Source organism: Pezoporus wallicus, unplaced genomic scaffold, assembly GCF_028554395.1.
Source record: "Pezoporus wallicus isolate ANWC-B61680 ecotype Strahan unplaced genomic scaffold, APGP_CSIRO_Pwel_v1 contig_7892, whole genome shotgun sequence".
Taxonomy (NCBI): domain Eukaryota; kingdom Metazoa; phylum Chordata; class Aves; order Psittaciformes; family Psittacidae; genus Pezoporus; species Pezoporus wallicus.
In genome coordinates, this window is record NW_026641897.1 from 495,642 (window position 1) to 509,578 (window position 13,937).

Consider the following 13,937-nt stretch of genomic DNA (forward strand, 5'->3'; position numbering starts at 1 on the left):
TACTTTCCTTTCTCTTTCCTTCCCTTTTCCCCCTCCCTTTCTCAAGAAAATGGTCTTGTTCTGCCAGGCTCAGGGCTTCCTCATTTTCACTGGTGCCCTCCGTGCCGTGGGACCCAAGCTTCGCCTTGCAGAGAGCTCCCGTTGTGTATTTCTTGAGTCTGTCATTCCTGCTTTCCTCTTCACTGAAACAAGGAAAAGTGCAACAGGGAGTGAGGAAACTACGGCAACACACATTCCGGGGAGGGGATTTGTGGTCCCCCGGCTCCCCCAGCCACGCTATCTCCTCGCCGTACAATCAACAGTTATAAAGGCCCAGAGCATCTCTGGCAGAAGACAAAGTGAACTCCCGAGTGTTTCTGATGGCCCAGGGCGGGAGGCAGTGAGGAAGTTGCCTGGAAGCCGGGGTGGCTGGGGAAGGCAGGTACGGGGCCAGGAGATACACTTTCCACCGGGCACTGCTGGGGCTGTCACCCTCTCAGCCCTGACTCTGCCGTCGCCGTTCGTCTCAGCCCGATCCAGAAGGCGCGGGGCGACCGGGGCTGCCTGGGGTGGGAGGCGAGGAAACGCTGCAAGGCGAGGAGCGACCGACCCCGGTCTGCGGAGGGCAGTTGCGAAGGGTGGTTTCCAGGCACGGGGGGTACCGGAGCGGCGGCCGTGACAGCGGCCGAGGGAGCGGTGCCGCTGCGGGACCTAGCGGCCGCCGAGCCCCGCCGGCAGGCGCGCGCGCGGGGACAGGGCTCGCGGGGGCCCGCCGCCGCCGAGCGCCCGCCGCCGCCTAGCCGACCGGAGGGCGCCATCTAGGGGCCGCGGAGAGGCGCGCCGCCACCGCCCCGCACCTGCGCCCGGCCGCCCCTCGGCCCCTCCGCGGGGCCTGCGCCGGGCTGGCGGGGAAGGGGGGGGGGGGGGGGCGGCTGATAAGAGACCGGGCGGCCGGGCGCAGGTGCGGACACCGGTGGGCGAGTTGCGGGCGGCGGTGATGGGGCACCCGGGCCGGCGGCGGGGCTGCCCGCGGCCGCTCGCAAACTTGGCGTCCGGAGGGAGCTCCGCGGGAGGCGGGGAGGGGAGAAGCGAAGAGAGGAGAACTGGCTTCTCCAGATGGGAGGCAGCGAGGGCGGCTCCTGGCAGAGGCGGAGAGCCCCTACTCCGGTGGAAAAGTCACCCTGCGTGGAGAGCTGTCAGGGGCTGAGCTTGCATTTCGGCGGTGCCCGGGGAGCTGAGAGCTGCCCCTCGTGACATGTAACCCTCGGCGGCGTTAAAACCGAGATTCTTTTTTGTTCTTCAAAATCATCCTTTTTGCACACAAGGGAAAGAGAGAGGAGAGAGGGGGGAGAGAAAGATAAAACATCAGCTGAAGTGCCAGAGTGATTTATGAGACAGTGGAAAATATTTCATAAAGATGTCTCGGAGATTCTTCACTTAAACCGGTTACAAAACAAAGGGGCTGGTGACAGATAGGCAGAGGGATAAGGAAGGAGGAAAAGAGGAGAAAAGTATATTCCAGGTGATGGTAAACTTAGTCCGAAAACCAAATCTAAGCTCAGAACAATTTCAACCCCGTGTCTTTACCCCCGGTTATCACCCTCTGAAGGCACTACTCCCACGCTCTGTTACTCTGCCACATTTATTTTAGCTGTAGTCGTACCTGTGAAATAATTTTAAAATCCCGATCTAGCATTGAGAGTAAAAAAAAAGGCAGCAGAGATGTGGAGTGAGGTTGGATTCGCTGTTATTTCCCCAACTGTGTGCGAGGGAAAACTTTGCCATGACTAAAGTGGGCCCAAGCTACCGGGTCAGAGAGAGGCGTAAAGCTCTCTTGTTCTCTTTCGTTCTTTCTCCCTCTCTCGGTCTCTCCAGCGTCCATTTATTTTCCTTTCTTTTTCTTGTATGTCTTTCCCTCTCGAGCTCTCCCTACTCTCCCTCTCCCCGTTTACTCTTTCCCCCCTCACTCCCTTTCTCTCCCGCCCGGCTCTCACCCCTGCTGCACACCACGAAGCCCTAGTGTGTATCGCTCCCATTTCATCCCGAGTAAAGTCTCCGTAGAAGAGAGCGGGGCGTGCGAAGGGACATGAAACTGCCGAGCCGCGTGTGTGTGCGTGTGCGGATGTTAAACACAGGAGTTAAAGGTCTAGAGCCACAAGGGACAACAAAGCAGGGCTCTGGTCCTCTCTCGCGGGCCGAGCAGACACGCGTGGCCAGGGGCGCTTGGGGCGCGGTGCCGGGGCTCCCCTGCCACCAGGTCCGAAGGCGACGCCCCCCCGCGCCGAGCGCCGCCGGCCCGGCCCTCCTCTCCCCTCTCTTCTCTTTTCCTCTCTCCTCTCCTCTCCTGGCCGCTCTCGGCTCGGCGCGCTGGCGAATCAGAGAGTGTCGGAATCTATTGCCTTTGTCTGACAAGTCATCCATCTCCGGGGAGGCGGGCGGGGGGCTGAGGGCGCTGCGGCTTTTAGAGAGACACACACCGGGAGCGGAGGCTCCAGTCTCCGGCCCCGGCTCCTCGCAAGCACTTCCCACCTCGGGCGAAAGTCCGCCGGGCGCCGGATCCTCCGCCCGGCCGAGAGGAGGGGGCGCGCCGCCGCTCGCAGCTTTCCCGGGGATTGCTACTCCGCTTTGAACTTAAATGAACTAGCCCCCGACCGCGGGAGGAGGAGGGAGAGCCGCGTCCTCCTGCGCCTTCTGCCGCCCGGCCGTCAGCCGGCCCTTGCCCCGGCACCCCCTCCCCGCCGCCGGGGATGCTCCGGGCCCCCCCAGCCATGACACCCACCTGCCCCCCGGCGCCGCCAGCCGCCCGCTCCCACGGACTCTGCTGACTCCGCCGGCCGGCCCCAAAGCACCCCGGAAAGTACTTCTCGCCCCACTCCGCCGGGCAGGGGGGCCAGCGCTCCCCAGCGCTCCCATCCTCTCCTCTCCTCTCCTTGTGTGTTTTTGTTGGGTTTTTTTTTGTTTGTTTGTTTGGTTTGTTTTTTTTGTTTGGTTTGTTTTTTTATTTTTTTTCTCCCCTAAGTATTGAAGTTGAGTTTTAGAGGCGACACGGCGGCTTCAGCCGATTTCTTCCCCTTCCTTTGCCTCCCCATGGATATGCACTGCAAGGCAGACCCCTTCTCAGCAATGCACCGTGAGTACTGGAGCCCGGCTCCTTCCGCTGCTTCCCTTTTCTCATCCCTCCATTCTTCCTTCCCCAACCATTCTTTCTCACCTGATCCTCCTCCAGGTCCATCCCTTCACCGCCAACCTCCCCTTCCCTGGCCGAACCCCGGCTTAGAGAGAAGGCAGGACGGGCATTCGCCGGCCAAGCGATGGTGCTGGTCAGCCCGGGCCGGGAGCAGCAATCCTTGCCGCGCCGCGCCGTGCCGGGGCAGGGGCCGTGGCCGGGACGCCCATCCCGGGCCAGAGAGCTACCTGCTGCTCTCCCCGTGCCGCGGGTGTGCGGAGCCCTCCGAACCAGACCTCTCCTCCGCAGCGGCACTTTCCCCATTGCCCCTCAGCCAGAACGAGTTTATTCAGACTCGTGTCAGTCCCCTGGCCGTACCCTGTCGCTGTCCCTGCCCCAGCTGACCAGGGCTTCCCGCAGTCCTGCGCGGCCCTGTACCCCCGGTTACTCCGCGATCCGATGCTATTCACTTTGGTTTCGAGAGGCAGTGACAGAGAGGGGAGACGTCAGGTTCAAATTAATGGCGGGTTGGTCGGTGGCGGTTCCGTGCTTTGGTCTGGTTTGGTCTGGTGAAAGGCTGAACTGCGGGAAAAATAGGACAATTGTATGGCTGGGAGATCTGGTGGCTTCGGAGGCTCCCAAGAAGTCACCGTCCCTCCTGGTTTATTTGCCAGATCCCCGGTGTGCATTTTAAACGCATTCCTGGCAGAGAGGGGAGTGCATTCGTGATATATTTTCACTTTAAAGAGCCTTTCTCTAAAAGGGGAACCGAGGAAAGCGAAAAGACGCCTTTGCCAGGGACTGTAACGAGGAATTTTCAGGGACTTTAATTTCATCGCAAGGAGGGAAAATATTTCCGAGATTTAAATTAAAGAAAAAAAATACAAATAGAAAGCTGAGATTGGGAGCCAGCTTCTCGGGTCAGGAAATGAATAATTAAGAGCAATTTGTAACTTTTGACACCGAAACTTTTGAGGACACGCCCTGCCCGCTGCAGCAAACCCAACCGAAAAATGGAAATGCTGGAAGTTTAAAAAATCCCGATTTTTGCCGTGAGAAGGAAGGCGCAGAAACACAAACCCATCCTCAGATCCCCAGACGGGGGTGTAGGCAACTGTCTTCCTGTTTCCAAATGAATGATTTCCAGGATACAATGCTTAAAACGTAGTGTTTAATTTTCCAAGACCTTTACCGGAAAACAGCTTCGTGCATTAGACATGATTTTTAATTTCCAGCGGTGCGACCCGCTTCCAGCCGCGATGGCAGTAATTCTGCCTCCGGTACGATCGGAACATGCAGCCGAAAGAGGCTTCTCACTGCCGCTGCTTTCAAAATAAAACTCCAGTTTTATTTTATTTTGGGTTCCGATTAAAAAAATTAGTAACAAAATCAACGTTCGATTTGTTCCATGAAGTGTATTTGTAGAGCGACAGACTGAGATATTAGTGAGCAATTAAAATACACGCAGGCACGAGCTCCTCACACACAGAACACCATCTGTATGGGAGAGGGTGTGTGTGTGCAGAGACATCGGCACTCACAGGCATATAAATACACACAAATATCTCGCTGCTCCGATAGAAATAACCTTAGAAAACCACGGGACAGAGCAAAACAAACTCGTGAAAAATATCTGGGCTGCGAGAATGTGAATTATTCATTTTTAATCTTTTTTGCATCTGTTGCCTTTTAATACTTTGTAATGCGAGTTATAAAAGGTGCCTTGAATTATTTATCATGGAGTTGCCGAAGAAATTGCTGTCCTGTAACTTTAGAGGCAACATGTGCAGAAGGGGTTCTGAACAAATGAAGAAAACACACGGCAACATACACCTGCGGGTTTCAGGACGATAAATATCCCTCCTCCCCACTGAACCCCTAAACATGTTTTAAGAAAGACTAACAAAAGAGTGCAGCGAATAAGCCCTGCTCCTGGGGAAAGGACGCGGAAGGCAGCCGGGGCCCGGCAGAGGCAGCTGGGAGGGTGTATGTGGAGGTGTTACTGCAGGGGTGAGGGAGAAGGAAAAAACTCTATTTGTGAGAAAAGGACTTGGATCGATCGCAGGGCAATGAGAGTTTCCACTAAGTTCAGAGCCAATAAGTCAGTGTCAGAAGCAGGGGAGAGAGGAAAAAAAAGAAAACCCCAGGGAAAAAAAAAACAAAAAACCTTAGCGAAAATACAAACAGACCATTTTTCAGCAAACTGCAAAACGAACAAAGATCTCTTCGCGAGGAAGATGCAGAAGTGCAGAAGGTTAGGGTTGTGTGAAAAGAAAGCTTTAATACAGTGTGCGCTCCACAGCTATATCAGCTGGCTCTTCGGAGATAGAGACGCGCAGGTAGCAGTGTTAGCGAAGCTGCACCGCTGCGAGCGAGCATACATCCATCCATCCATCCATCCATTCATGCATCCCTCCCGCCCGGGCAGGGCGAACCGCTCCCGTCCCTACCGCTGATCGCCCCGGTGGTGGTCCCGCCGAGCCCCCACAGGAGGTATTTCTCTTTATTCCCTCGCTCCGTTCCCCTGCCCGCGCTGAGCAGGTGCACACTTATTTTTTTCCCCCAAGTCATTTCTCGAAATGGAGAAAGATCGGAAAAAGGCGATCATAGCAGTTTTAGATGAGAGAAAGCGGGGTTTTGCCTGGAAAGGGGGAACAGAGGAAAAAGGAGCATTTTTAAAATTCTCTCTGAATTAGGTTTGTGTGAGGGAAAAAAAGAAAAAGAAAAAAGACAGACCAGCACGAGTGTGTTAGAATTATAATTTATTTTTACCGAAGGATTTTTCCTTTCAAGCTCGCAAGCTGGGTGAGGAGAGTGGGGGTCTGTTTGTGAACGAACACCGGCCGCGGGACACAAAATATTTTCTCTCTCCCTCCCACTCTCTACATTTCTTTCCCTTTCTCTTTCTCTCTCTGAATCCCTTCAACTCGCATCCCAAAATAACGGGAGAGGACGCGGTGCATGGGGGACATGCCGCGGGGTGAGGGAGGGCGGGGTTCGCCAGTAACTCTAATTGACAACGTGATAGAAAATCGTGAAAGAAAATGAAAAGAGAGAGGAAAAGCCCGGGAGCAGAGAGCAGGGGCTGCGGCGGGGCCGCCTGCGCCGCCGAGCAGCAGAGCTCGGGAGTTGGGGCGCACATCTATCCCCAGCCCTTGGGAGAGGAGCCGCCGGGGCGCTCACCCCCCTCGCCTGCCGCTCCGGGCCAAGCAACCGCCGCTCCGGCGGGGGCCGCGAGAGGGACACGGGCTCTCCCGCCCAGGGAGGGAGGGAGGCGGCGTTCGGCGGACAATCCCCGGCTCGTGAAATCCACTCTGCCTTCTCTTTCCTTCCCATATTTCCTCCTTTCTTCCCCTTTCTCTCTTGCTCACTCTCCTTTCTTCTTTTTTCTTTGCCTTGTCTCTTTACATTTCCTTCTCTTTACGTCTTTCCTTCTCTCTTTCTTGTTCTCGTTATCTATTTCTTCCCTCATTCTCTGTCTCTTATTCTCCCTGTTTTTCCCTCTTCCTTTCTCTCTTTCTTCCTATTTCTCTTCTTCTCTCTCTCCTCCATGTCCTGTTCCTTCAACCCCCTGCCATTACCCCCATCCATCTGTAGTGGCTGGAGATTTTGCAGTTATGAGTGGTGAAGAGCCCACGACTAACGGTGTGTTTCTGGTGTGCGTGGGTTGTTGTGTTTTTTTTATTTCTCTTTCCCCAGCAGGGCACGGGGGTGTGAACCAGCTCGGGGGGGTGTTTGTGAACGGCAGGCCCCTACCTGACGTGGTGAGACAAAGGATAGTGGAGCTGGCTCACCAGGGGGTGCGACCCTGTGACATTTCCAGGCAGCTGCGGGTCAGCCACGGTTGTGTCAGCAAGATCCTGGGCAGGTAAGGACAGAGGCAGCTCCTTCTCCTCCCCTGGGACGGCAACCGTGGGTCCCTTCCCCGCTCCGCTGTGACCTCCCTCCCCTTCCCGAGCGGCCCCAGCACCTCCGCACAGCTGGAGCCCGGGGCTGAGAAGGGCCCCGGCCTCCAGCCGCCGAAGACGGGCTTCCCCCTCCCCGTTTGTGTTTGGAAACTCTTGGGAAGACAGACAATTTGCGAGGGGTGGGCGGAAGGGCGGAAAAAAGAAAGGGGGGGGGGGGGGGGGGGGGGGGGGAAGAGAGAGAAAAAAAACGAAAGAAGGAAAAAAAAATCCACAACAACAACAAAAATCCACAACTCGCAACAATCCGCTAGCGGCCTTAGCAAACACACGGGTAAATAAACACACAACGGGGCAAATAAATAAATAAACACCCGCGGTAACCGATCGGCGCCAAATGTGGTGTGAAATAATCCGCAGAGCAGGCTGGGGGGGGCTGGCGGCCCGGGCCCTGCGGCCGGGATCCGGAGCCGTGTCAGCAGGCAGCAGAGCCCCGGGCGCTGCGTGCGGCTTCCAAGGGCCGGCCAGAGCCGCGGGCAGAGCTGGTGGACACGGAGAGATAGGCTGCAGCTGCCCGTTACGGGTCACGAGGAGGGCTGGGGATGGATAAACCGTGCTCCCGACTCACAGCCCTGCCAGCGCCCCGAGACGGGAAAGCTTGGCTGGGGAGGAGGTGTGAGCCCGGCACTGCTTGTGCTCCCTCCCCTGCCTCCCGTCCCGTCCCAGCGGTCAGCGGGCCTCGCCTACGGCCAGCTGCACCGGGGAGAGGGTTTCTATTTTGTTTCCCGATGCCTGGGCCTGAAACTAGTGTGTGCGTGTAAGGCGGGGGAAGGGAGAGGCAGCGAACAGCCCAGCGCCCCTCGCTTCTCACACATAGGGGAAAAAAAGAGGGAGAAAAAAGGTGGGCGGAGGGGAAGGAGAGTGGGAGCGAGCCCTGCAGAGAAGGGACCTCCCCAGCTTCAGCCCAGGAGGCCCGGCACCCCGCTGAGCTGCGCTATGCGGCCCCCGAGACGCCGCGGCCCGACGCCGCTCTCCGGCGGGCCGAAGCCAAGGTGGGGAGCAGGACCGGGGGCCGCGGGGAGCTCCTTGGGGCGGGCGGGCACCGGGTGCCAGGGGGCGGCGGGGCTGTTCCGAGCACGGCAGGTCACTGACCGTCCTTTGCGCAGGTATTACGAGACGGGGAGCATCAAGCCTGGCGTGATCGGAGGGTCCAAACCCAAAGTAGCGACCCCCAAAGTAGTGGATAAAATCGCCGAGTACAAGAGACAAAACCCGACAATGTTCGCCTGGGAGATCCGGGACAGGTTACTGGCCGAGGGCATCTGCGACAACGACACGGTCCCCAGCGTCTCCTCCATAAACAGGTAAGGGCAACCCCGCAGCCCTTCTCGCGGCTCAATCGCCTCTTTACGGCCCCATAAACCCCCTATCAACAGCGCAGACAGCCTGACCCTTCCTCGGCCAGGTTAGATCCAGACTGCTCCAGCCCCCCGGCCCGCAGCGGGAGCGCTGGCCATGGCCCGCCAGACCCTGGCCCCGTCCTACCGGGTGCTGCCTGGCCCCGCCAGGAGCCCCGAGCCCAGGCCCGGGCAGCTGTGAAGCAGTTCTGCCCAGGGGCTCGCTGCTCCTGCCGCAGGGCTGCGGCTTGCGGCTCCCGCACGGGCCGAGCAGGCGGCAGTGCGGCGGGAGCAGTAATCTCCCGGCCGAGCAACCGGCGGCGCCGCAAGGCCGGGGGGCATTTCGGGGTGACGGGTGCTGGAGCCAGGTTTTCCCCTGTCCCTTTTAACACCCCTCTCTGGAGGTCAGTGACCGCCAGCCTTGCCGCGGTATCAGGGCTCTGAACGAGCAGCTGCCCTTACCCGCTGCCAAGCCGTGCCTACAGCCCCGAGCCGCTGAGCGCTGGAGGGGGAAGGATTTCCTTGCACCCTCTCCCCCGTTTCACACCTCATCTCTATCCCGAGGGAACGGCTCGGCAGGCACAGTGGCCCCTTCTCCCGGCGGGGAGCGCTGCTCCCTGCGCTGCTGCGGCTCCGGCCGATCCCGGCCCTCGCAGCGCGCTAGGAAGCAGCAGAATCGATTCAGCCCTGGAGAACAATTTCCCCCCATGTTCTTTCCCAGGTGTTAGGGTGCGACTTTTGCTGGTGGAGGGACTGAGATTTGGTCTCAGGTTTGAGGTGACAAAAATAACCATATGACAGGCAAAAAAAAAAAAAAAAAGGAGGGTCGATGGTGGAGAGAAAGGCCGGTGATAGCTGTAATTAGGTACTAACACACGGCAGGGCTGTCCACATGTCTGCACATGCAGAAGCGGCATACATCGGATCTTCATACTCTGGCAACACATACACACAGTAAAAGTAATCACGCTGGTTTAGTGCAATGTAATGTACAGATACCTCGGCTATGCCCTCAGAAATACAACCTCCAGAAACAGGGTAACACAAGGGTATTTGCAAAAGGTACATACATAGGCATGGAATACCTCACCAACTGAGCAAGAACACACAAAAATTTGCATGCAATCCCAAATATACAGTGCTTCCCACTCAAATTAATGTATATGGGGTGTCGGTAAATATGCACGCATGCTCTTGTAGTGTCCGCATAGATAAAACTGCACAAGTCAGTATATTGGCCCTTTTGATATATAACAAGTTTAGCCAGTTCTTTTTTTAAAACCTGGTGTATTTATAGCAAGGGAAGCAAAAATTAAATAGCCAGGAAAACATGGTGGTATTTTTTGTCTTGCACTTTTCATGGCAGATTTATCAAAATATGTCTAATAACTCAGACTGTGTATTTCTAAATCTGGCATCCTATATAAATGGGTTTTAATATTTTGCAAATGATATGGAATTATCCCAAATCATCTTGAAAACAGCAGGTAGAATTAGCTAGTGGAATGTACCTTGGCTAAGAAAGATTCCCTCAGACATACTGTCTCTGTAATATACTGCTAGGCTACCCTAGGAAATTATCCCTGTGTGTGCCATCTGTATTAAAATGGTTATTAAGTTATGAACAGGGTAACATAATACTGATCGGCTAATTATACACCCTCCTAAAAAACCTCCAGGTCTCTGTTACTCTCTCAGTCAGGTTTTGAAATAATAACAGTTTGACATTCAGACACCTTACAAAGGCAGCTGTGGAAGGACAGCCAGCTATCCCTGAGAGGAATTCAGCTGGTGGTACAGAAGTCCAGAAGAATGGCTCTGGGCTCTTCAGAGGAAGAGCATATTACAGACCCAATGCATGTGCATACTTCAGCCAGCTCAAGTGATGTTAGCAGCCAAATGTTGCTGAAGTCCCAGCCTCGTGACTGGGTTGCAATGTCCCAGGCAGAAGGCTGACTGCAGGTTTTGTTTCCACCTTTGCTACCAGTTTGCGGCTGGGCTTTGGGTTTCTGTACCTCAGTTTCCCCGCCCTGTAACTGAAAACTGATCCTTCTCAGAAGCAGGTGGGAACAGATGTCAGATTGTGCTTATAAAATGCTTTGAGAAGGACAAGAACTTTGTAGCTACTAAGAGTTATTACATTGAAGAGGCTCAGCTGTGACCCACCATGTTTGAGTCATACTGTGATGGAATTTGAGTGTGTGGTCACCAAGGCACAAGAACATTTTGGCTTCCTGTGAGTAAGTCTCCATTTCTTTTAAAAATTCAGGCCCCTGCTTTGTGTGGGGCTCCTCAAAACTCACATCTATGAGAAAGTGAGCCCATCATATCACAGGTCATAACGTTTGCAAGTCTGTGTGTCGTGGTGCTGAATCCAGGACATTATGCTAGGCAAGAACAGGACAGCGAATCAGGAAAAAATTCAGTGGAATAGGAAAGAGCAAGCATATAAGGGCCCAATCCTGGTGCCGCGGAGAGTAGTATGAGCTTCATCACTCCAGTGACTTTTGTGACTCCAGTTCACAAAAACCACAAAACACAAAGACGGTCTAAGTTCATGATTTAAATACACATTTTCTCTCTCTCCCGTTGTCAAAATAGACATACAGAATTGGGTGAATCTCTTGTAACAGCACATCCCTTACCAGTACTACAATCATATATTGGAGTTAATCTAACACTCCAAGTCTCTGAGCAGTTTTGGATAGATGACAATTTAAAATCCCAACCTTCTAGAAATATCTGTCATCTTATTTTTGCAAAATATGGAATTTCCAAAGCAAAATCTGCATTGGTCCAGTGTCCAGAACTATTACTGCTCATCTGCGAACAGTTTAACTTCTTGAAACCGTAAGTGAGGCATTTATAGAAATACAAGTTACCTGTGTCCTCAGATAGACCATGAATATTGTACTTCAAAATGGAGATCCTTGTACACACTAACAAAATACTTTTGGTTATGCTAAGATTTTCTGAAAGTGTATTAATTACATTTTATTTTCTTTCTGGGGATCCATCTAACATTACTAAAGGCTTTCGGGACAGTGCCTGCAAAACAGTGCATTTTCAATTCCACTTTTAGAGTCTCCCTAAAACATTTAAAAAATCTATTTTCTACTAATTATTTTTGTGATATATAAATTCTGTGTGCCTGTGTTGCACTTATCTGCCAGTATTGCACTGAGAATATCAGGAAGCATTTGGGACTGCATGTAATTCAGTACTGAGATTTATCAAACACTTGCTCATACCAAACTCAGGCAGATAAAGTCTAGATGCAAACTCTAGTGAAAACCATGACTTAACTACCCTGTCAAGAGTCAGGAAAAAAAATTTAAGTCTGCTATGCAGTAATTTTCCTTAATTATGGCAAAAAAGTCTAGAGAGTATACTACTTAATAAGGAAAGCACATCAGAACTGACAGGATCAAGAGAAAAGAGTTATCTCTGCACTGGGAGCTTTCCTGTTCCCACTTCATACATTTGATACGATACAGTATAAGCCTGTTGTGTGTGTGTAGGTACACACATGTATACACACATACATGCACTATGTAAACACACATATACATAGCGCATGCAATTGAGAAGCATGCAAGTGACAAGCACTTAATTCCCTGGTAAGCAATTCACGCTTACTTTAAATCACTTGAGCATCTTTCTTCTTGAGCACCCTGCCAAACTTTTCCATTTGTCATATGAATGTAATAAATGAGTTATCTTTGGTCACTTTGGGTTAGAATATTTCAACTGGACTTAGGCACTGCTGTGAGCCTTGCGGCGGTCTCCTAAGTATGAACTTGGAGGCAGAAGTTAGTGAGAATTTTCCCTTTGTTTTGCAGCATGTACAGTTAGTCTAAGAATACAGGTTTCCTGAGATAATAATCACCCCACAAAAATCTTTTGAATTAGGTGGTGTACTTTAGTGGGAACAGGATGGAACACATCATGACATGCGCTCACGGTTATGCAGCAAGTGATGCAATTGTAGTTTAAGCATTATTTCCTGCTTCTTCTAAATTAATGAATTCTTTATAGGCCCAGAAGGGCAAACTCCCCCCACCCCCTCCACCCCAATTTGTCCCTCTATCTCAGCTCTTCTGTGGCTGGGTTCCGTCCTGGAGAGCCCCGGTTTGTCCTTATCCAAGAAATGTCAAAGCCAAAGTACTGCGGAAGCCAGTCAGCTGAATTAATACACTTTGGACTCTGAGTTCCTGAGAGTAACCCTAATTAATACCCCACAACAGAGAATAGAGTTTAGTGGATATATTATCTCAGTCAAGCTGTTAGGTGTTTTTCAGTCTTCACTTAGGTATTGGATATACATTAAATTTCTGGTGTTAAGTGCTTGGTTTGGGGAGATGTTTTTCTTTCATTATATAACAATCAGCTAATGATTCCTAGTTAAAGTCTCCGATAATGATGTGCTTTTTAAAAACACATGTGGGAAGACACACACACACACACACACTGATTCAGGTTGTAATGACCAATGAAATGTACATTGAAGTGCTACTGCTCATGTGGCCAATTCGGTAGCTGTGGGCAGGACTGTAGTTTAGGGCAAAGAATGGCGTATGAGGAGAATGGATTTCTCTTACCACTAACTTTCTGGTTGATCTTGGGCTGGTCACACGGACTCCTTATGAGGCTGCTTTGCCAGCTGTAAAATAAAAATAACAGCATTTAGCTACCTTTGTAAAACTCAATGTGACTTTTCACTAAAAATGCCCATGGAGTTTAACATGTAATGAGAAAAGGTTCAAAACTGGACCCAGGGTTGTTCTACATCAGCTGAGGTTCTAGCCCATGCAAGAATTGAACAGAACCTCAATTCAGGTAAACATAACATCTCAAGACAATCAATTGAGTCTGGCAAAAAGCAAGTGATTTAGGGCAGGGGCTGTGTCACATGCGGAAGAAATCAATGTTATGCAAACAGCTTTCTGAGTCACTCTTGCTAGCCTCCCTTGAGAATTTTCCCAAAGGACACCCTGGCCAAAGTCACTTGTGAATTTCACCGTCTTTCCCACAAAAAAATGGAATTCCTGGGGGACAGGTAACGAGTCTAGGGAGAAGCTGAAAGAGTACAGAGTATCTCTAATAGCACCTCGTTCATAGGGACCAAAACCAGTGACAGCTGCATGGCCCACAGTGAACACAGGGTGAATCACAGAGTTTTAAGTGGCAAGTGTGTGTGCGTGTGCAAGTGTCACAAAAACTTACCACCACCATCAGTATTTAGTAGCTACAAGTCAGCTCAGTAGAGAGGCCAAGAATTAGACTGGCCATGTAGACTGGATTAGCCTCTGACTGACCATGTGTTTGTTGGTGTAAGGCAGGGGTGAAGAAAACTTGTCTGACACTACTCAACAGAGTTCAGCAGGCCTCATAACATGGCTCTTCCTAGCACACACAGAAGAAACTTGGGATTCTATCAGGATTCCTCTCCCTTAGCTGATGCTGAGTTTAAAGTTCCCATGCTGTTTT

At 52.3% G+C, this 13,937-nt stretch overlaps 1 protein-coding gene across 16 annotated transcripts in view; it reads left to right on the forward strand.

The window, feature by feature from the left end:
* The window catches only part of PAX2 (paired box 2), a 96,560-nt gene that overhangs the window by 9,275 nt on the left and 73,348 nt on the right, over positions 1-13,937 (forward strand). For 5 of the 16 annotated variants that reach the window (XM_057425702.1, XM_057425693.1, XM_057425698.1 and 2 more), the window contains 3 exons: positions 2,999-3,109; positions 6,845-7,013; positions 8,217-8,414. In XM_057425702.1, coding sequence (XP_057281685.1) covers positions 2,999-3,109; positions 6,845-7,013; positions 8,217-8,414 — 478 coding nt within the window. Of the gene's footprint in view, positions 1-2,998; positions 3,110-5,925; positions 7,014-8,216; positions 8,415-13,937 lie in introns of those variants that run through there. The other 11 variants (XM_057425703.1, XM_057425694.1, XM_057425701.1 and 8 more) reach the window with 7 other exon arrangements.